Source organism: Ambystoma mexicanum, chromosome 9, assembly GCF_040938575.1.
Source record: "Ambystoma mexicanum isolate Mex_15411 chromosome 9, UKY_AmexF1_1, whole genome shotgun sequence".
Taxonomy (NCBI): Eukaryota; Metazoa; Chordata; class Amphibia; order Caudata; family Ambystomatidae; genus Ambystoma; species Ambystoma mexicanum.
In genome coordinates this window covers 1,513,955,204-1,513,977,314 of record NC_090931.1, presented here as the reverse complement: position 1 = coordinate 1,513,977,314, position 22,111 = coordinate 1,513,955,204, and the positions used below count along the sequence as shown (strand labels likewise).

Here is a 22,111-nt window from a genome sequence, read left to right as displayed (position 1 = left end):
TGCCCCACCAAGTCATGCTAGGCAACCTCACAAATTATACTAGTCAATCTTCATGGAAACCTCTGCCCCACCAAGTCATGCTAGGCAACCTCACTAATGATACTAGTCAATCTTCATGGAAACCTCTGTAGAAGCACCTGCCAAAATACCTCAATACCTTTCTCAAAGTGATATCAATGAAGGGTAAAAGGCCTATTATACTCACTAACTGTAGAAGGTATAGAGATGAGAGCGGTCTATGATTGGATGCCTGAATCAGTTTATACAATCCAGGAGAAATTGCCCAAACATTGCCAACAATATCAAAAACGACCTTATCAGTGGAACATCAGAAAAGCATACAAAATAAGAAGCACTGCTTCAGAATAATTATATTGTCCATTGGGCTATATGGTGCCAGCATGTAGCCCATTCAGAACAGGGCTAGCTTCTTAGGTGGTGAGCTGATGTGCCTTGGGGAAGAAAATCAAAACTAGTCCCATGCAGCTCAGCCAAAATTCAAAGTTCTGGCCAAAAGGTCAATAGGCGGCCTTTGTCTTCTTCCTTCAGTGTGTCTGTAACCTTGTCTTCTTGATAGCTTTGCCGCCCCCCAAATTGCTGCCTGGGTTTGGAGCCTGGTCCATGTGTAATCAATGGGCAGGAGGTATCACCGCCCATCCTTCAACAGACTAAAACCACTAAAGTTGCATACACAGAGGGGAGGAGGAGACCTGCTCCATAGCAGTGTTACCAGCAAACAGCATCTTCATTACGTAAACTATAGCAAGGATGATGTTGTCATCCAGCACCAGAGATCTTTCCAACAAAATTGTCAGTGGCCAGCGCCAATCCTATGTAAACTACAGCAAGCACAAGGTCTGTAGTTCTTCTGCAGTGCCGAATTTCTTTTGCATTGTTATCTCTTTGTTTACTATTTATCAGGACACTTGGCGTTTATCCCGGAAAGGTCTGAAGAGCAGTGAATGGCCATGTTTATAGGAGAGGACTTTAATGTACCAGACCCAAGGTCACTGACACTCAGCATGCACTATTGAAAAAAGCCTCTAATGTACTGTACTTCAATATAATAAGTTAATGCTAACATTTACTGAATATAAAAGTGTTTGCATCGCACTTTGTATTAGGATCACAGCTGTGCCTATGGCTCCCACAACATGCTGCTTTAAGTCTGGCTGACATGGGTAGACACGAAGTTACATGTCAGAGAAAAGAGTGACCTATTCTCCAAGATGGAGTAACTAAATAAGAAGGAAAGAAAGAATAAGAGTAGAAAAGATTAAGGAAAACTTGAAGAATCCAGTACCATAACTGTACGAGTTAAGAAGAGCAGTTGCCAAGATCTATCCTAAGAACACTAACTGAGCTAAAACTGGAGGAAAACAGCTCACGGGAGAAGGGAGTCATTCGCCGGTGCGTTTGTTGTTTGGATAATGGTAGGGCTAGAAGAAGTAAGTTTTCATTCATCGACTAAAATTGATTTGGACAACTCTGACTGACTAGCACCTCATTTAGGGCCTCATTGCAAGTGTGGTGGTATCGCTGCTGTAAATCTGAGATACCACCAAACAGAATGACCATAGCCGACACTTAGTCCAGTGGTATTACCGTCAGATTACAAGTGGTGGTTGGCGGTGTTAGTCCCCATTAATTGGAGTCCATAGGACTCCTTGGGGCATTTTGGCGAAATTATCAAAATTCGTAGAAAAGGTGACAGATTTACCTCCTGTTTATAGCTGGAGATGAATCCTCCATCTTTCCGCCAAACTTGCAGTTGGGCTGTGCGGTAATGTGGTGGTAAAGGTATTACTGCCGCTTTCTAGCTGCACCACCCAACTCATAAAGAAGCGGTTAGTTTGGTCAGGTAGGGAACCCCCTTCGTATAAAGGAATAGATAGAAGTTTTTCATGTTTAAGTTAATAAACTTGAACAGTGAGATGGCAAATCGGAGTCTGTGTCCTTCTGACTCACCAGAGATGGGAAACATAAACCTGTGGAGACATTGTGCGACCAATGTGTGAGCCACAGCAATAACATTGCGGGGCTGGGAAGGAAGTTTGTAACACAAGTTAAAACAATGAAGGAGCAGTAGTAACAGTGGTAAGGAAGAAGATATATATAAATATTTCTAGTACGGTCATATGGGTCGGCTGTAAAAAAAATAGAGTGACGTCACCCCTGAACACCAAGAAGAAATGTTTACAAATAAGCCATTTAATCGTGCAAACTCTCTCATTGGTGCAACTGGACGGATACTGTCATTGTGTCATGTAGTTTAATCTCACTTCATTTGATGGTGGGAGTCTTCCATCATGATTTTTATGAAGTATTATTTCAGTGGCAGTGGTTGTTTAGCTTTCATGATCGTCAAGTGTTTCTAATAATGTGTGTCTAATCGTTACAAATTTTAGGGCTGCCAAAAAGCATGTGTACTAGTCAACGGATTGCTTCAGGTTCATTGCATCTCCAACATACAAGGTCTAATGTTTGCTTTGTGCATTTCTTCAGAGCCCACAGAGGTGAACAAACCTGGAGAAAGGAATGTTGAGAAGGTTTTGTCCAGAGGACCCCAACGGACGCTGTGGGCAAGGAAGCAGTATGACTAGTAATGTGTGGTATTAACTTGCGGATTTGGAGACTTGACATTTTTCTAATCATTTCCTGTCATCGTCGTCAGTTTAGTGTTATGGATTGGTTTCTCTACCATTTCAGAGCAAGTGATCATCAGAAAGATATTAGCAATAGCTCTTGGGGTCACTGCTTTATATAGGGGTTCACTTGATCATTATGTTCTCTAAGGAGGAAGCTGGTATGTGTGTCTTTATTGTTTGGGATTTTTGCAGAAGTCATGCATCGTAGTGTCTTAAATTCTCAAGTGGTCTCCTTCAAGACTATATATGGCCGGTAATTCGAAAATGTTAAGTATGGTTTGAGAGTGAGCTTGAATATGTAATGCGCATATTGATAATGAACTGGGCAGAAACTGCATGTGCGCAGATGTGGTAACAGTAGGAGCAATGGAATAAAAAGATCGGGAAGGCAGGTTATTGAAACAAGTAGCATTTCAATTTCATCAGGAAGAGGGGCAAAGAGTAGATATGGCGCAGATGAAGAAATCTCGATCTCCACGATGAACAAACCTGGAGAAAGGAATGTTGAGAAGGTTTTGTCCAGAGGACCCAAACGGACGCTGTGGGCAAAGAAGCAAGATTTTGGAGGCAAGATAGCTAGGGGCAGTGCCCTGGATGCATTTAACAATCGGACAGAGACATGGGGCCTCATTACGAGCTTGGCGGTAGCTGTGCCTATTTTACAGGCACGGCTACCGCCAAACTCGCTACCGGCACCGCCACCCGTGAATGGGCAATTACCGACCCATGGGCTGATAATTGCCCATTTGCGGGTGCCGGTAATGCTGGGCTCCCCATCCCCATTGGGCAGAATGCCCCATTCTGCCCTATAGGGCAGAATGGTGGTGAGGAGCACAGATGCGCCGGCACCGTTGATAACGGTGCCGGTGCAATTACGAGTTATGCTCGCGGGTGCCGCACATCCCATCAGGTCAGACCTGGCGGGCTGTGCGGCACCCGCGAGCATAACTCGTAATTCAGCGGTGCGGTATGACCGGTGCCTTACCAGCACCGTTCATACCGTAACCGCCAACATTATAATGAGGCCCATGGTCTCCTTGAATACATGTATAAAGAAAATGCACTCCCCGATCCAATACATCCACCTTTTCATTATTGGTCTTTAGCTTAGGATTTGCCATATGGAGGGGGGTGCATGTACCTTTCATGCTTTTCCTGGATCCTTTTCATGAACTTGCTAGATGTTTTTATCAAGGCTAGAGGTAATTTGTTACCAAATATCGAGCATGTTCCTTATAGAGAAAGGACCGGCCACAAGATAAGGGCTCAATAAGGCATCTTCAAAGTCAAACCCTGGTGATTTCTCCTTTAACTAAGATATAGGATGCTGTGCACATTTTTAACAAAATAGAATCTAGAAAATAGAAGGTAACTTTTTGTGGAATTCAGCATCTACTGGAATAGGAATCATCACTAGCAGGGAGATCATCAATAGGATAATGATCATCTTTATGGCGTATAATATTCCCCAGTACGATAGTAATGGTGGAGGGCATTTTTCAGGTGTATCCTTCACTTTCTGGATTACTGAGACACGAGTTCTTTAAATTATTGATTTGATGGTCTTTGTGGAGTCAAAGCCGGGGTATTTAATAACGTTCTTGTTCCAATATAGCCCCAAGTCTGGTAGCGCTTCCTCTATGCATGTTTTGGTCAAAAGAAAAAGCTTTGTTTTATCTTTATTGAGTTTGTATCTTGAATCATACACAATATTATTAATGCAATTCTTCACCTTGCTCGCTGTGATGGTAGGATTGTATAAAAAGAGTTTAACATTTTAAGCGTAAGCAGCAACATTGAAATCTTTGTTTTGAATTTGAATACCTGTAATTGCCGTAGTATTTCTAAATAATTCAAGTGGGTGGTTTATTGCTAATATAAAAAAGAAGGAGTTCCAAAGGGCACCCATGTCTAGTGCCACCACAGAGGGGAAAATAAGATGATGCAAGAGGGATGACCACTCCAAGTGAATACATTCTTTTTCAGAAAGCCAGGGCAGGCAGAAACACAACGCGGTTGTGTTTCCATGCTGTGCGTAATCAATCCTCTAAGGTTCCAAATCATGTTACAAACATAAAGCATAACTCCCAGAATCCTTGTTTTACCCGTCTCCATTTAAATACTTCCCTCTCCTTTTCCTCTCGTCCCTCTGATTATTATTTTCTGCATTCCCAAACTGATCAGACAAAACACTACGATTCACACAATCCCCTTTGTTCATGTCATGACCCCAGTTATTCCAGCTTACCCCGCAAATCCTACCAATCCCGTCTCTCCGATTGGAATTTTGAATGATGACAATCAACTATGACAGAATACTACCATTCCCACAATCCCCTATGTTCTGTTCTTCATCCTGGTCATTCTGATCCATTTAACAAACCTCCTCCATCATATCCTGTAGGATATTCGAATTCTTTGACTTTCCCCCTTTCCGACACGAAGATCTTTGCACAATGGACTTGTAATGTTAAACCTGTGTACCTTGACATGTCCAAACCCGAGGGTCAGATGAAGTCAGGCAATTGACGCAAATCACACACACCTGACGGGCCTTCCTTTTCCCCATAGGGATAGGTGGAGCATGAGAGCGCAGTACGAGAAAGGCGAGTACATCAGACAGCACGACAAGACAGCTACCATGCGGCAGTTCAAAAGGCGGAGAAAGGCAGCAGAAATCGAGAGTGTGGCGAGGAGAGAAGAGACCTTGCCATTTTTGTCCCAGGCCCGTTGAACCTTCGTGGAAGAGAGCCTAAGGCCTTGAAGAATAGCACAAGTGTTCTGCTGCAGATGTCAACGGTACACGGGGCAAGCCTATGCCGATAGGCAGGAGCAAGGGAAGCTTCCACGCCCGTGGTACAGACCTTCACTCCAGAGAGTCGAGGGGAGAACCGATAAGAACCGGGCTGTGATGAGTGAGACACACAAAGTGGCAAGGTTCGAACCAAAACTGATGAACTTTGAATTAACTGTTAAAAGTGTGAAGGGGAGACCAGCTGCAGAAGGGAAACGGCATCACATGGGTAGAGACTCTGGTCGAGCCCCATATGAGAGAAACTATAAGTACCAGAAGGCCATAGGAAGGCCATTGAAATAGGTCAAGCAAAATCCCTGTACAATCGAAAGACTTTGATCTACAAGCAGTGTGAGAGAAAGAGAAGTGAATCCCACATTGAGAGTAAACATTGGTAAACCCAGGGAATTGAATCCCGCTAAAAAGACAAGAAGGGTCAGAGCCCGTGCAAGGGAGATCCAGGGGTGAGCTATCACCCAAAGTGGTTTGATAAAAGAACTGGGATATATTTTGGAATATGATACGTGAAGGGTCAGCGCCCAGAAGAGGGGACCCAGGGGTGACACCGTCACCCAGCGAACTTTGGAAATGAATTTTATTAAAGGAACTTTTGTTTTTGTTATTTGAACACATCAGGCCGCGAAGGCAAGAGACTTTCACAACAAACGAGACTTGGCCATCGACGGTCCTGAGAACGGCCATTTGAACTGTCGTCTTGTGCTGGAGAGGCCCAAGACTATACTGTGCTCCAAGCGCCCACCTTACCCTGTGTCCAAAACGTGGGGAAGGAAGACACAGGCTACCGCATCCTGACATATTATTTGAGGGCACTTCTTTCGTTTCTTGAGAACAATCCCACGCCCCTTTTTACTATTAGTTGTGAGGTTTTGGCAATAGGTTTCTTAGTAAAGGCCCTTTTATTTTTGGACCAACGCCACTGCCTTATTTTTCATTTGATGGTCGACGCTTGCTCCCATCTTGGATTTAGGTTGAGATTAGGTGTTTTTCCAACCTGCACACAGCCTTCATTGTTCAATAAAGACCCTTCAACTGTGATCACTTGTGTCTGTCTTACTTGTTGACACCATGGGTATCTCACATATGGTGTCAGAGTGGGATTTAATCCAATTGATAATAGTTGGAGTCTATTCACGTGTCGAGAATTCAAATAGAGAATTCCCTGTCCTACTCTCAGAGTTGGAGAACGAGCAACATGACAAATCTCTCCTAACGACTTAAACATCCTAGAGTCAAGAGGCAACCCCTATCGGACCTCTTTCTCTATTAATGGGGAGAAATCCGTGGAAAGCCTGACAACACCCTTGCAGCCCTCAGAACAAAGAACTGGAGTCCCATTTTTTCTCCTGATCTCTCGAGCCATTTCACCAATTCGAGAGGATGTTGAGGGCAACACATACTGGGCCTCATTACAAGTGAGGCGGAAAGGGGTTAACGGGACCCGCTAAAGGAGGCGGACCCGTTAAACCCGTTCCGCCTCATTACAAGCTCCCCTCGCGGGACCCGGTACGTAACGCCTGGTCAAACCAGGCATGCTTACCGGGTCCCGCAAGGGGAAAAGGGAGCGAACAACGGGCCACTCGTAATCGGCTCTTTGTTTGCTCCCTCCCCCATTCCCATTCAGCCCTATAGGGGCTGAAATGGGAATGGGGAAGGTCCGGGCCCGGGTTCCTGGAGGGAGGAATTACCGGGCCCTCTGAACTTGGAATGGCCCGGTAATTCCCCATTCTGGGAACCCGGGCCCGATTTCGGCGGCAGCCATGCCGCCAATAGCAGCATGGAAACCGCCAAAATCGTAATGAGGCCCACTATCTTTTTTGCCCTCAGGATTATTTCCTACAGGGAAGGGACACAATTCTAATCTCATTACAAATAAGAATACAATACCCCTTGGGTTGGCCTTTTTTTTATTTTGTCTTGTAAAGAAGGTAGATTACAAATGGTACCTCTATCTCCCGTGAAGACGAATTGACCTTTGTGTGGTTTTCCTCAAGCCCCGTAAAAATCAATAGGGACGAACGAGTGGGAGTCCTAGCATATGAGACCCCTTGGAAAACACCACGAGAGAGCCTCATCTGTGAAACCTTAGGGGGGAGTGTCCCTTGAGAAAACATCAAGAGGAGACCTAGAGACCCCATCTACTGAAAATTAAACTCCAGAACTCCATCTTCACTATTCAAGGGGGACAGTAGAGGAGGAGCAAGGGAGAGAGAAGGAGAGAACCCGAGTGACAGGGTGCGAGAAGAACCCTATATTAATTGGGAGGGACACAAATCTAGAGAATTATAACCCTCACCATGAACATCTCACAACACTAGGACGGATTATGTCCATTAGGGGACGGAAGCCAAGTTAGAAAGAATCTAAGTTGTTAGCAGATTCTAAAAACAACCTTAGCTGAGGTGTAACCAAAGCCTCAGTAACGGGGCAACGGAAATAGGACGATAATTAGAGAAAAGAGAAGCATCAAGCAAAGGTGTTTTTTTAAAGCGGGATCACCAGTGCGTGTTTTAATGAATCAGGTATCTTGTTATATAGCATAGCATGCATTCAGTTACAGTGCTCCCCGGACAGCCTGGAATGTTGCTGCTTGAAGGCAGAGTGCAAGCTCTAGAGTGTGGCCAGTGAGAGAGAAAGGCTGACGGGGAAGGAGCAGTTTGCAGCCGGCTTATACGCTGTTCCTTTTCATCAATACATTTAACAGCAATTACATTCAAGTAGAGTGGCATCCAGCTTTATTTCACGGGTGACGAGGATGGGATAAGAAAGAATTAAGACATACAAAGTAAGTGCTATATCAAAACTTTAAGAAACTGGCTGGGGTTGTCAAAGGTTGACCATGAATATAATACACCTTGACCACCCTCTTCTTGTTCCACACATCACCACCATTCAACCGGACCGCATTCCCACAATTCCTCTCAACAGTCGGAGGCCTGAATATTTCAAGGCACATTTCCCGCCTCTCCTGGGCAGTTTGACCATGACTTGGTCACTTATCATCTCCCTCGATTTGCACCCATGCTTGACATCATAGTGCACTTTGGAGGCTAAACCACACTCCGTCACCCTCTCACCAACACTCCTGACATTCATATTGCGCAATCCTCAAGCGGTCCAGCCAACCCGGGGTCAACAGTTTGTTTGGCTTGCTTCATTTCAAATCTGATGGATATAAGTGAAGAATTGATAGCATCAGCAAGAATCTTATCAATATGGGTCACTTCAGATTTAAGACAACGAAGTGGAATAGAATCCAAGGGGGAAGGAGATGTAAGACAGAGTGGCCCGCGCAACTGTCAGGCAATCAGTGAGCTGGAAAGAACTAAAGGAAGGCAAATCCTGATTGGCCTGCAAAGGTGGCAACAGATAGGCAGAGGTAATGACAGAGGAATCGAGGCAGACAATGCTAGACCCAATGGTCTCAATCTAATGAACAAATAAATCAGACAAGTTGTTGCATAAAGCCTGCAATGCTAGAACAGACGATGGACGTTTTGGAGAAATGTAATCTTTCACAGCCTGAAACAGTTTCTTGGGAGTATTGGCAGCCAGTCGAATGGTTTCTGCGCAATATATGCATTTAGCAGCATTCATAGCTAGGTGATAAGAAAATTGAGGATAACGAAGATTAATTTAAAGAAAGGACCAGAATTAAGATGCCATTAATGCTCCAATTGACACAACTGAGTACGAAGGATAGGTAGATCAGACGTGAACCAAGGTGCTGAAGGACGAGAGAAATTGCAGCTAGGTTCCTGCAGCGCTAAGATATCAGCAGCCGCTGAAAAGGCTGAGATGAGACAAGTTATTAGGGAGGACGGGGATATTTCCAAGATGTGTCGAGATTTAATTATTAAGGGAAAAGTTTGAGGTGCTGGCAAAAAGAATACAAATGGGATCAAAAAAGGATCCGTCCAAGTTAAAGGAAGCACTGAGAACGTGAGCAAGGGGCACATATAAGATCTAGCGTTTGAGTAGGGGCCATAACACACTGATGTAAGGATAGCGTTTTCAAATCCGTTAGAAGGGAAACTGCTGTTGGGTCATCAGCGGAGTCCACACAGATGTTAAAGTCGCCTAAAATACACACATTTCTATTGGTCAAAACAAGAACAGAAGGAAAAGTAAAGAATGTTTTTACAAAAGGTGCAGAATCACATTATTGAAGAAGGCGTGTTCCAACGAAGGTCACCGCGGTCAAGTGGCGACATGTGATCATACAGCGCTGAACACAGAATCAGCCACAGCATGGCTTCCCTTGAAGTGACACGGCAGAAAATGCAGCAGCAGGGGACTTGCAGCATAAGATGAAGATCTGCAAAGTTCCATGGCTCTAGTCAGAATGACAATGGGCCTCATCACAAGTTTGGCTGTAACCCTTAAATCCGGCGGTAGCGCTGTTACCACCGGATTTAAGGGTCCGCCAAATCAGGGCTTTGGCGGATTTCTCCCCAGCTCTGAGTTGGGGGGAAATCGGCTGAAAATCTGCGTTCATACCGCTGGCGGAAAATCCGCCAGCGGTATGAGCACGAAATTTCCCCATTGAACCCAGTGGGGAATGGGGCATTCCCGAATGGGCTCAATGGGGAATGGGGATTTCCAAATCTGCCAAACCCGTGATCCGCCGCTAATAGCGCCGGTGTGTTTGGCGGTAGGGTAGATGGCGCCAGCGCTATTAGCGCCGGCATTACTGCCCAACTCGTGATGAGGCCCATAATGACTGTACCAAGTTAGTCCAAGAGAGGGATAATCAGTCCATTGGTTGATCCAAGGACACTTCAAAAGGCTTTGAAGGCATGGATCCTTGAGCAGGGGTCAAGACTGGTTGTTCCCGGGAGCACTCTGGGCCACGGAGCAAGATGACCGCATCTTGAAAATGCTCCCAAAACGAGGACGGGAAGATCCTGCAGATACATCCTGAAACCTGCTGAAGCAGCACCAATATGGGGCAGCAATATGTGGTGGAGCAACTGAGGAGCTCGACCTGAGTTTTTCTGCTAGAGGCTTTGTACGCCACCTGAGATCAGCGGCTGGATCCTGCTATGTGCCGTTTGGCTGGGCTGGAAGTCGTCTGGAGCATAGTGAACCCTGTGAGCTGCTACGGGGTGTTTGGAAACCTCTGTTACGCTGGGAGCGACGTGGGCCATTGAGAGCTGCCCATTGAGGGAGCCCCCGGGTGAGGGACTAGGCTGCCTGCATTCTGTGCCTGGTGGACTCCCAGGGATGAAGGCACTTGCTGCAGCTCGGCATCGGTGTGCGCCATACTGGGGTACCTAGCACCTGGATCCTTGGTGCCAGCCCTGCAGCGCAGTTGCGGGAGATCGCTGGGGAACCGGAGCATATACTGCGGTCACTGCTGAGCTAAAGTGGAAGTATGCAAGTGTAAATCCTAAGGCCCTGTCTACCCACCATTCTCATTCTCTTCCATTTCACTGCTGCTGTGGCTGCTGGAGCAGCTGCAATGCTCTTCACCCATCTTTTCTCCTTGTGCACACAAGGCATGAACACGCTGGAAGGTAAGCCCCTCACCCTTGGGCTTTTACAAGCAGCACGGATGGTGCAAAAAATGTGACTTTAAATTGTGTTTTTGACTTTGGCCTGCATAGGCACCTGATTCCATCTAGAAGTCACATCACGCTGTGAGCATAATAACGCTCTGGTTTTATTGCACTGTTTCTGCTAAATTCGTTGTTTGCTTCCATTTGCCATTCCAAGATGGCCGTTATTACTTCCTGCACTGGAGTGCTTGGCATGGTGCTGCTGGGGGGTCACTGATGGTTCTTGCCCCGATCATATGGGCCAATAAGGAAGCCGTCAGGCTTGGCCGGCCCTCCTCACAAGGCCCACTCCTAAGGCCCTGTCTATGCCTGTCCACCACAGTACGCCGTGTAGCTGTATGCCTGATTGCCTCCCACCCCCTTCCCTTGGTCGCAAGTATGTGTGAATGTCCCCCACCTCCTCCCCTTGGTCGCATCGCTATTCACATGAACCCTCACCCACCTAGCTGGTTGAGGTTTGGCGGTTTGAGTGCTTCCATGGAGCTGACTTCATGTATGTGAGTAGCTGCCGCCTTACTTCATCATCATTGCTTCCACAATATTTTCAGTCAATCAAAACTATATATCTGTACGTACTTGCCAACCATATCATGGGACTGTCACAGTGTTTGTACATGTACTTTTTTCACCCTGATAGTATGAAGAAGTGATAATATGTAACGGCGGCTGGCTCCATGTATCTACTTATTATGACCAGCTTATATGTGCACTTTGGCACCATGCAACATGTGGCTGGCACCATGTATTTGCTCACTGATCAAGATCCTGTATATATATGTCTTGCTGCCGCCATGCAACATGTGGCTGGCAGCATGTATTTGCTCACTGACTATGGGGGTCATTCCGAGATTGGAGGCAGCCATGGTGCTATTAGCACCATGGCTGCCTCCAATACTGGGTCCGATCTGGCTGAATGGGGACTTACCGGGTCATTCCGACCCTGGAGGGCACGGTAAGTCCCCATTCAGTAAACCAACCCCCATTCCCATTTGAGCCCCCGTAGGGCTCAATGGGAATGGGGAAGGCGCTAATTACGGGCCTGCAAATAGCGGGCCCGTAATTAGCGCCCTGATCCCTTAGCGGGACCCGCTAAGGACGTATCACGTCCTTTGTGGTTCCCACAAAGGGACCTCGGAATTGGGCAGTAAGGGTTTACCGGCACCAGCATCCTTACCGGTGCCCGTTAACCTTTACTGCCCAGCTCGGAATGACCCCCTATGACCCTGCATATATATATGTCTTGCTGCCGCCATGCAACATGTTGCTGCCACCAAGTATTTGCTCACTGACTATGACCCTGCATATATTTGTATTGCTGCTGCCATGCAACATGTGGCTGGCACCATGTATTTGCTCACTGAAATGACCCTACATATATATGTCTTGTTGCCGCCATGCAACATGTGGCTGGCACCATGCATTTGCTCACTGACTAAGACCCTGCATATATATGTCTTGCTGCCGCCATGCAAAATGTGGCTGGAACCATGTATTTGCTCACTATGACCCTGCATACATGTGTCTTGCTGCTGCCATGCAATATGTGGCTGGCACCATGTATTTGCTCACTAAGACCCTGCATATATTTGTCTTCCTGCGTCATGCAACATGTGGCTGGCACCATGTATTTGCTCACTATGACCCTGCATATATATATGTCTTTCTGCTGCCATGCAACATGTGGCTGGCACCATGTATTTGCTCACTGACTATGAGCCTGCATATATATGTCTTGCTGCCGCCATGCAACATGTGGCTGGCACCATGTATTTGCTCACTGATTAAGATCCTGCATATATATGTCTTGCTGCCGCCATGCACATGTGGCTGGCACCATGTATTTGCTCACTGACTATGGGGGTCATTCCGAGATTGGAGGTAGCCATGGTGCTTATAGCACCATGGCTGCCTACAATACCATGTCCGGTCTGGCTGAATAGGGACTTACTGGGTCATTCTGACTCTGGAGGACCCGGTAGGTCCCCATTCAGTAAACCATTCACCATTACCATTTGAGCCCCCATAGGGCTCAATGGGAATGGGGAAGGCGCTAATTACTGGCCCGCAAATAGCAGGCCCGTAATTAAAGCCCTGGGGCCTCATCACGAGTTGGGCTGTATTTCCGGCTGTAATACCGCCGACTGTAATAGCCCTAGCACCGACAGGTCCGCTGGTATTACCACCAGATCACGGGTTGGGCCTTAACGGTAAATCCCCATTCCTGATTTGGGTCCATTGGATCCAATGGGGATTTTTCGGTGCTAATACTGCGGGCTAATACAGCCGGCTGTAATACCGCCGAAAACATGGATTTTCACCTGCAGAAAAAAGCTGGAGGTAAAACAGCCAATTTAGCGCCGAACTCATGATAGGGCCAGCCCTTAAATGCAACGGTAATACCGTTACAGCCGCATTTAAGGGTTACAGCCCAACTCGTGATGAGGCCCCTGGTCCTTTAGCGGGACCTGTTAAGGACGTGTGGTCTGACCACACGTCCTTTGCGGTTCTCGCTAAGGGACCTCGGAATTGAGTGGTAAGGGTTTACCGGCACCGGCATCCTTACCAGTGCCCGTTAACCCTTACCGTGCAGCTCGGAATGACCCCCTATGACCCTGGATATCTATGTCTTGCTGCGGCCATGCAATATGTGGATGGCACCATGTATTTGCTCACTGACTATGACCCTGCATATATATGTCTTGCTGCCGCCATGCAACATGTGGCTGGCACCATGTATTTGCTCACTATGACCCTGCATATATATGTCTTGCTGCTGCCATGCAAGATGTGGCTGACACCATGTATTTGGCCACTGACTATGACCCTGCATATATATGTCTTGCTGCCGCCATGCAACATGTGGCTGGCACCATGCCTTTGCTCACTGGCTAAGACCCTGCATCTATATGTCTTTCTGCTGCCATGCAACATGTGGCTGGCACCATGAATTTGCTCACTGACTATGACCCTGCATATATAGGTCTTGCTGCCGCCATGCAACATGTGGCTGGCACCATGTATTTGCTCACTGACTATGACTGCCATGCGCCTGCCTTCCGGGCGCTTATGGAACAGTTGGAGGCTTCACCGCCATTAGAATGTTCCGTAACATTGTCCACGCTGCCCGGCTTGCCGGGCTAGTCTTTTTGTTCCTCCTCTTTCTCTTGGGTACTTAGCCCCGTGTTAGGCAGAAACATGTGCAGTTCCCTTAGGGACCACTGCAAAATATTTAAGACTACAGGTGTTGGCAGTAAACCCACTTGGTAGCAGTCTGTACCACCCAGATTTACCTGGTAGCTGTGGCTGAGCAGTCAGACTTCCCTCAAGAAGAGTTAGTCAGTATGCAAAGTATACACAATAGGCACTCAGATACAACAATACAAGCAAACACTGACCAGAGCTTTGGTATCAAAGTATATAATTATTTATTTAAAAACACACTGTTGAAAACACTCCAGCACTCTTATTGTAAAATATTCTAAACACAGTTACTATTATAATCTATACACCCCTTTTTCCTTATCAGATAAGTCACTGTAAAACACCACTTATTTTCATACAGAGGTGAGCGCTTAACTAGATGGCACTCCAATAAGTTTGTGAGAAAGGGAGGGAAAAAGACAGAATATGGAAAGGTACACCACTCTAAGAGTCAGGAACACTGTTAGCAAGGCAGAAGAGCAAAAGTCACTGGTGAGCCAAAGTCCAAAGGCTGGGCCCACTCTTAGAGAGAGCAGAGCACAAATGCGCCCAAGATCACACAGTTACACTAGGCTTAGAAAGTCTTGCAGAGGGTTCAAAAAGAGTTTAGAGAGGCTTAGGAAAGTTTAGCCAGAGTGTCCCAGGCTAACCCAGGTTCGAAAGCGGGGGGCTAAATCTACCCCGTACAGTCGGTCGCAAGGGAAGCCAGGCGGGACACGGTACCTTAACTGGGAAGGATCCTCCAGCGGTGGCAGTTGTTCCTGGTAGTGGGTGCAAGTTGCGTCGTCGTCCAAGGGAAGAGAAGATCTCGACTTGGAGGAAAGATGAAGGTCGTTGCACTACCAGGGAAGAAACCAGGCGTGGAGTTTTCCGGTTAAAAGGTGGTACCTTTGTTTCGCGGTCGTGGTAAAACGTGGTGTCCCGGTTGCTGGGGTGCTTGGCACAGGCAAGGCGGCCACGAGGTACGTCGGGAAGGTGAAAAGACGGTGAAACTGGTTATCCCCACCAGTCAAAGGAAGAAGACTCTCCGGCGGGAGATCTCCTCTGTCGTTGGGAAAAGTGGTGAGGCGGTCCAGCAGGGCTCCACCGGTGGTGGTGTCGTGGCAGGTCGGCTCAGCTTCTCCCTCGTCGGATTCTTAGGTCCTGTGGCGACTTCTGAAGTTCCAGTCCCCAAAGCCCTGCTTTTATGCAGCAAACCCCCATTCACTCAGCCTAGCTGTCACTCAAACATGCCAAGTGGTGAGCCGGCCGGCTCACCACTTGGGCCAATCAGGATGGAGTGCGACTTGAGTTGCCTAGGCAACTCAGTCCAGGGTGCCTTAATTCCCCTCCACCCCTCCTAGGTACCCTAGACAGAGTGGCACCACTTTGGAGGGCTTCTGTGGAGAAGCCCGCCAAATAGTGGAACAAAGGGCTCGACTTGGGTTGGAGTCACAGAAGAGAACACAAACGCCATTTTAGAATCGAATTTTGGCATAAAATACCAACCGGAGAATTAATATTAACTAAATAAACCGGCGGTGTTTGAGGCTACCGTAAATAATTAAATAAAGATAGTAGCCTAAAACAATGGGAAATCCCATGGGAAAATATTTGCGGTTGAATATAAAAAGTAGTATCCACTGCCACCAGCCAAAACTCGATCAGGGGGGACAGAGACGTGCCCCCTCGACTAACAGACCCTGGGGCAATCGAATTGCCCCAGCCAGTACGTCCACAATATGATGGTTTGTACTGGTTGTGTTCAGAATTTAAGACTAGTAAAGTCAATGGTGGCTTTACATGCCCTGGGAGACAGTAGTCAGTCCCAGGGTATTGAGTCTATACTGGGGGGTCACTATGACACCCCTGTGTCACTGCACTGAGGGTGCTGTGTAACACAGATCACAAAAACACATGAAGCCCTATGGGGTAAAAGACCCCATAGCCCATTAAACACATCCAGATCCAAAGAAACACACTCAAATCATGTCCAAGAGTGAGGGTAAAAGAGTCTCACTCGTGGCAGGAGAAAAACATAAACCCCAAAAATCCAGCAAAGCTGCTGGGGAACTGCACAGGTTTCTGCCTAACACCCCGCCTTTTACTTTCACTTTTGCATTGCAACCCCTTTGCTAACTTTGCTTTGGGTTCTGACGCTAGTTTTCCTCTTTCAGCCTCTGGCTGCTTTCCCTTTCTTGGTCCTCCTTTGCAAGGGCTTTGCCAGTGCCTTGCTCTCTTTTTCCTTCTTCACTGGATTCCGCTCCATTCCACTTCAGGTTACGCTTTTCCTTCCTTTTGCGTCCTGTCCGCTGGTTACTTTCTCTTGTGCTTTCTGCCGATTCCTCCGGCTTCCACTCTTACCTTTTCCTTTCCCGTTCCAGCTTACGCTTACGCTACTCTGCTGCTCTATGCTCTGTTCGGCGCTCTCGCCGCCAGTTCTTCCAACTTGCACAAGAATCTCTTCATCGCTCATCCGTTGCCTCTCCCTCCTCCTGGACCAGCAGAATGCAATCTGCATTAAGGTTTCCCCGTCAATGCAGCCTTTTCTACTACACGCTTACCTGGATAACGGCCTGCAGGCCGCGCTGCTGACTGCTCGCCCTTCCTACAGACATCTACACACAACCAGTTTTTACAAGAGGTTTTTTCAGCATCAGGCTTTTTCCTCTTGCAAAGGCGTTCTCAGGCGGGGGTCCGGTGTCTGACCTATTTAATACAGCGACATTGTGGCTTCCATCCGGGGAAGGCTGTATCTCTTCACAAAGAAGATGTCAGATCGGAGAAGGAAGGGCAAGAAGCTACCATCTTAAACTGAAGAATCAGGTGATGAGGAAGGGGATCCAATAGTGTTTAGTGGCTCAGAAGCAGATATTACCGACAGTCTTGACAGTTTGCAACGCCCAGTTACCTCCAATATGACAACAGCAGAGCAACTCCAGGAATTGGTTAATGCCGTGCAGGTCCTTTCTCAGGAGGTCCAGAATTTAAAGGCAGAGAACAATACTCTGCGACAAATGATAGCCACACGGGAACAGCCACACGCCGACATAACACCCATGTCGATGGCCTCTGGCGAGTATGAAAGCTTGCCAAAAAAGTTTAAGGAATTTATGGAGGCATGTATTTTTTACTTCATGTTCCGCCCCCACACTTACGCCTCTGATAATGCCCGGATAGGTTTTCTGGTTTCAAACCTGACGGGCAACACCCTGGCATGGGCCACTCCAATGGTTACCAGGGCAGACCCTGCATTGCAGGACAATGGGGCATTCACGGCCCAGTTTACACTTTGAAAGACATTAATCCTCACAAGTAGCCAGTGAAGAGCTACTCGACATCAGACAGGGGTCCTCAGATCTACTGACCTACATTTCGCACTTCAAATGGGTCGCTGCTGACACAGGGTGGCCTGAAGCTGCGCAATACACCATATTCAGGCGAGGACTCAGAGAAGAACTTAAGGATGAGCTGGCCCATTCCCCACGTGCCGCTACCTTTTCTGAGTTATTGTCTACCACCCTGTAGATTGACTTCCGTTTGTCAGAACGGAGATGTGAAAGAAGAAAGGTACACCCTCCCATGTATCCAACCGAGCCTGCAGTCCCTGTCTCCTCCTCACCTCGCCAATCCAAAGAAGAACCGTTGCGGATCAGGGCCGCGATAGGCCCTTTGTCTCCAGAGAAACAGAAGCGACGGAAGGATAACAACCTCTGCATGTACTGTGGATCAAACTTGCACCTCCTTCGAGATTGTCCAGAGGTGCCTCCTCATCGCCTGGGAAACGGGTGACTTTGGAACTAACGGTGACGGGTTTCCGAGGTGCTGCAGCAAGTCCCTGTGTTTCCTTGACTGTATCCTATGCCATCTCTAGGGAGGACAATCAACTGATGGTGGTGGCCATCCAGTTGCTTCTAGGACGGAAGACCATAGATACCCTGCCCCTCATAGACTGCGGCGCAGCCGGCAGCTTCAGGACATTCCTGGTCCTCTACTCGTCTAATGGGAGCGGCTGTGTGCGACGAGCAGCTTCTGATGCACATTTTATTGCTGTTAGTTTGGGGTTATGGAAAGTTTAGGGCTGTGGGGGACAGCGTCAGTCAGTAAATTGTAGTCTCTGGTGTGGGAGGGTGGGATGTTTGTCTAGGGAAGGTTTGTTCTGGGTTATACAGTTTATGTCCCAAGCTTGGTGTTATCCAATTAACGGTATTAAGCTTCCCCATATCCTGGCGCTTACGCCCCCTACAGAGGCGTCTCTCTTCAAGCTATCACTAGTGGTTTGTACACCACACGTTTTCACATTTTGCACAAGGAGGCTACATGGGATCTAGAATAGTTATACTCATATGGAAAATTAGAGGCCTCCAGACGTCTAAAATAAAGCCGACGAGCTGTACAGCACGCCAACGGACACCAGATAAATGCACTGATGCTACAGGAGATTCATTGGGTATAGATGACAGGCTGTCGACTGCACAAGGCTGGGGGTACACTGTTACAGTTCATCGTGTTCTACGCATGCCAGAGAGGTTGCCACATACATACACTCTTCATTACAATTTAAATTGCATGAAAAGATTGCAGATGATCAAGGTTGTTTCTTACTACTGGCGGGTGAACTCCGGAGTGATATATAGGCTCCCAAAGTGGATTCTCCTGAATTATTTGTTGTCTGTGCCAGACATTTCTGCAAGTTCCAGAGCTATGAGCCGATATGGGCTGGAGACTTGAACTTGGTATGGACACTGGATCTTGACAGGGTGCACTTCTCAACAGTCCCTTCCAGATCAGTTGTTCAATGGACAGAGATTGCAGAGCTATTTCCTGGTGGGTGTGTGGAGGATGGCACCCCCCAATGACAGAGAATACGCATTTCCGGTTCACAGAGTCTTCCTTGGAATGATGTGCTTTATGGTCCCTTGGCCGGGATGATCGCTCAGGGACAATCTTTTGTCTTGGAAGCAAGAAAACGCAGAGCAACACGGGTGTAAAACACGCTCCTCCGCTTAGAGGCTGGTCTCTGGCATTAAGCGTGATATAAAAGCTCAATTTAATTTATGTTTTTGTTATTGGGAAAAGATAATATAACTTCAAAATTCAAAGTATTGTTGATTGTACAACTAAGACAAGCAACGTTAGGCAGAAACCTGTGCAGTTCCCTCTGGGACCACTGCAAAAGATTTAAGACTACAGGTGGTTGGCAGTAAACCCAATTGGTAGCAGTCTGTACCACCCAGATTTACCTGGTAGCTGTGGCTGAGCAGTCAGACTTCTCTCAAGAAGAGTTAGGAGTTAGGCAGTATACAGAGTATTCACAATAGGTCAAAAGAACACAGTAGAACAAGTAAACACTGACCAGAGCTTGGTGTAAAAGAGATATAATTATTTATTTAAAAACACATCTAGTAAAACACACTGGCACTAATATTAAGCAGTTCAAAAACACGGTCACTAAAAGATATACACTCCCTTCAACGATTAGTTAGACAAGTCTTAAGTAAATCAACACTGATTTTCAGACAGCGGCGAGCGCTTAACAAAGATGGCACTCTAATCAATCGGTTTAAAAGGGAGAGAAAGGCAGAGCAAAGATAGAAACAGATCCCAACGCTTTCGGAAGAACACAGTAGGAGAAGAAGGCAGGTTAAAACCGTAAAGTCAAAGTTAATAAGGCCGGACCCACTTTAAGAGGCTCCGGTCGAAATGTGTCCAAGGTCACACGGTTCAAAGTGCCCAAAAGTCTCGCAATAAGTTCGGACAGTGTTGGACCAAACAGAAAGGGACCAGTTAGATGGTCAAGGCGGCCAGCCCAGTCCAGAAGGTTAAGGGATGATTGTTACCTTGTAGCAATCTTTAGAAAGGGAGCCCTGGCGGACACGGTACCTTAAAATGGTGAGAACGCGCCAGCGGGGGCAGTTGTTCCTGGCAGCGGGTGCAAGTCGGTGCTTCGTCCGGGGGAAGAGAGGATCTCGTCGGGGAGGAAGGCAGGAGTCTGTTGCACTGCCAGGAAAGAAACTAGCCGCGGAGTTCTCAATTAAAAGGAGCGGTCCTTTTATTCGCGGTCCGGTGGTAAGTGGCTATCTGGTTGCCGGGGTGCTTGGCACGGGCAATTCGACCACAAGACGTCCTGGGATGCGAGAAAATAAGATAAACTGGTTGTGCCCACCAGTCAGGGGAAGAAGACTCTCCAGCAGGGAGATCTCCTCTGTCGTTGGGAAGTGGCGAATCGGTTCAGCAGGGCTCCACCGGTGGTGTCATCGTAGCAGGCCGGCTCAGCTTCTCCCTCGTCGGATTTTCAGGTCCTGTGGCAACTTCTGAAGTCCCAGTCCCAAAAGCCCTGCTTTTATGCAGCACACCCCCATTCACTCAGCCTAGATGTCAATCAAACATGCTAAGTGGTGAGCCGGCCGGCTCACCACTTGAGCCAATCACACAAGAGTGCGACTTGAGTTACCAAGGTAACTCAGTCCAGGGTGCCTAAACCCCCTCCCACACCCCATGTGGTACCCAGACAGAGTGGCACCACTTTTGGAGGCTTCTGGGGAGAAGCCAGCCAAAAAGTGGAACAAAGGGCTCGACCTTTGGTTTGGAGTTACAGAGGTGAACACAAACGCCATTTTAAAACCGAGTTCTGGCAGAAAATACCAACCGGTGAATTAATATTTAATAAATAAACCGGCGGTATGTTAGAGGCTATGTTAAAAAACAATATTAGCCTCGAACAATAGGAAAATCCCATAGAGATATATTTGCGGTTGAATATAAAAAGTAGTATCCACTGCCACCAGCCAAAACTCGACGAGGAGGGGCGGGAAAGTTCCCCCTCGAACAACAGACCCAGGGGCAATCGAATTGCCCCTACCAGTATGTCCACAATATGATGGTTGGTACTGGTTCTGTTAGTAATTTGGGACTAGTAAAGCCAATGGTGACTTTACATGCCCTGGGAGACAGTAGTCAGTCCCAGGGTATGGAGTCTATGGTGGGGGGTCACTATGACACCCCGGTGTTACGGCACGGAGGGTGCTGTGTAACACACATAGGAAAACATACGAGACCCTATGGAGTAAAAGACCCCATAGCCCACGAAACACATTAACATTCAAAGGAACACCACACATCATGTCCAAGAGTGGGAGAAAAAGAGTCTCACTCTTGGCAGGAGAAAAAAACAAACTCCAGAAATCCAGCAAAGCTGCTGGGGGACTCACTAGGTTAGGAAATTCAGCCTAAACAGAGAAATCTCCCTAACAAGCAGATGGTGATCCTCATGACATGGGCCAAGCTAGCAGCAATGAATGTCCCTGCAAGGAAACACAGACAACAACTCACCTCATCTGGCCCCTGTCCGGGCATTTCTCCCCAGCGATCTAGGATGGATTTCTCCCCCGTGACCTGGGATGGATTTCTCCCCAGTGATCTGGGATAGATTTCTCCAGGGATCTGAGATGGATTTCTCCCCTGTGATCCTGGATGGATTTCCCAGCAGGGATGTGCCATTGAATTCTCCGCAGGGATCCAGAATGTGGTTCTCCCCCGTGATCTCTTCCAGGATTCCAAGCCGCAGCCACCAGGAAGAAGTTCCTCAGCAATGGCAAAGTCCTCGCCCCAGGGAATGAGCTAGCACAGTACTGCGGCTGCGCGAAACCAAAGCCATTCAAATCCTCGCCCTAGTGAATGAGCCAGCACTGTACTGCGGCTGCGCGAAACCAAAGCCATTCAAATCCTCGCCCCAGGGAATGAGCTAGCACAGTACTGCGGCTGCGCGAAACCAAAGCCATTCAAATCCTCGCCCTAGTGAATGAGCCAGCACTGTACTGCGGCTGCGCGGAACCAAAGTTACCAATCACCAGAACGTAAATCCAAGCTTTGGCGGGTATAAGACAGCCAGGAAGTGCGCGGAGGCGGAA

At 47.5% G+C, this 22,111-nt stretch overlaps 1 protein-coding gene across 4 annotated transcripts in view; it reads right to left on the bottom strand.

Moving 5' to 3' along the window:
* Positions 1-21,903, bottom strand: part of LOC138489384 (zinc finger protein 1 homolog) — a 406,551-nt gene extending 384,648 nt beyond the window's left edge. For 3 of the 4 annotated variants that reach the window (XM_069617104.1, XM_069617106.1, XM_069617107.1), the window contains exon 1: positions 21,534-21,901. In XM_069617104.1, coding sequence (XP_069473205.1) covers positions 21,534-21,701 — 168 coding nt within the window. In that variant the 5' untranslated portion in view covers positions 21,702-21,901. Of the gene's footprint in view, positions 1-21,533 lie in introns of all 4 variants that reach the window. The other variant, XM_069617105.1, reaches the window with a different exon arrangement.
* Positions 21,904-22,111: the final 208 nt, after the last annotated feature.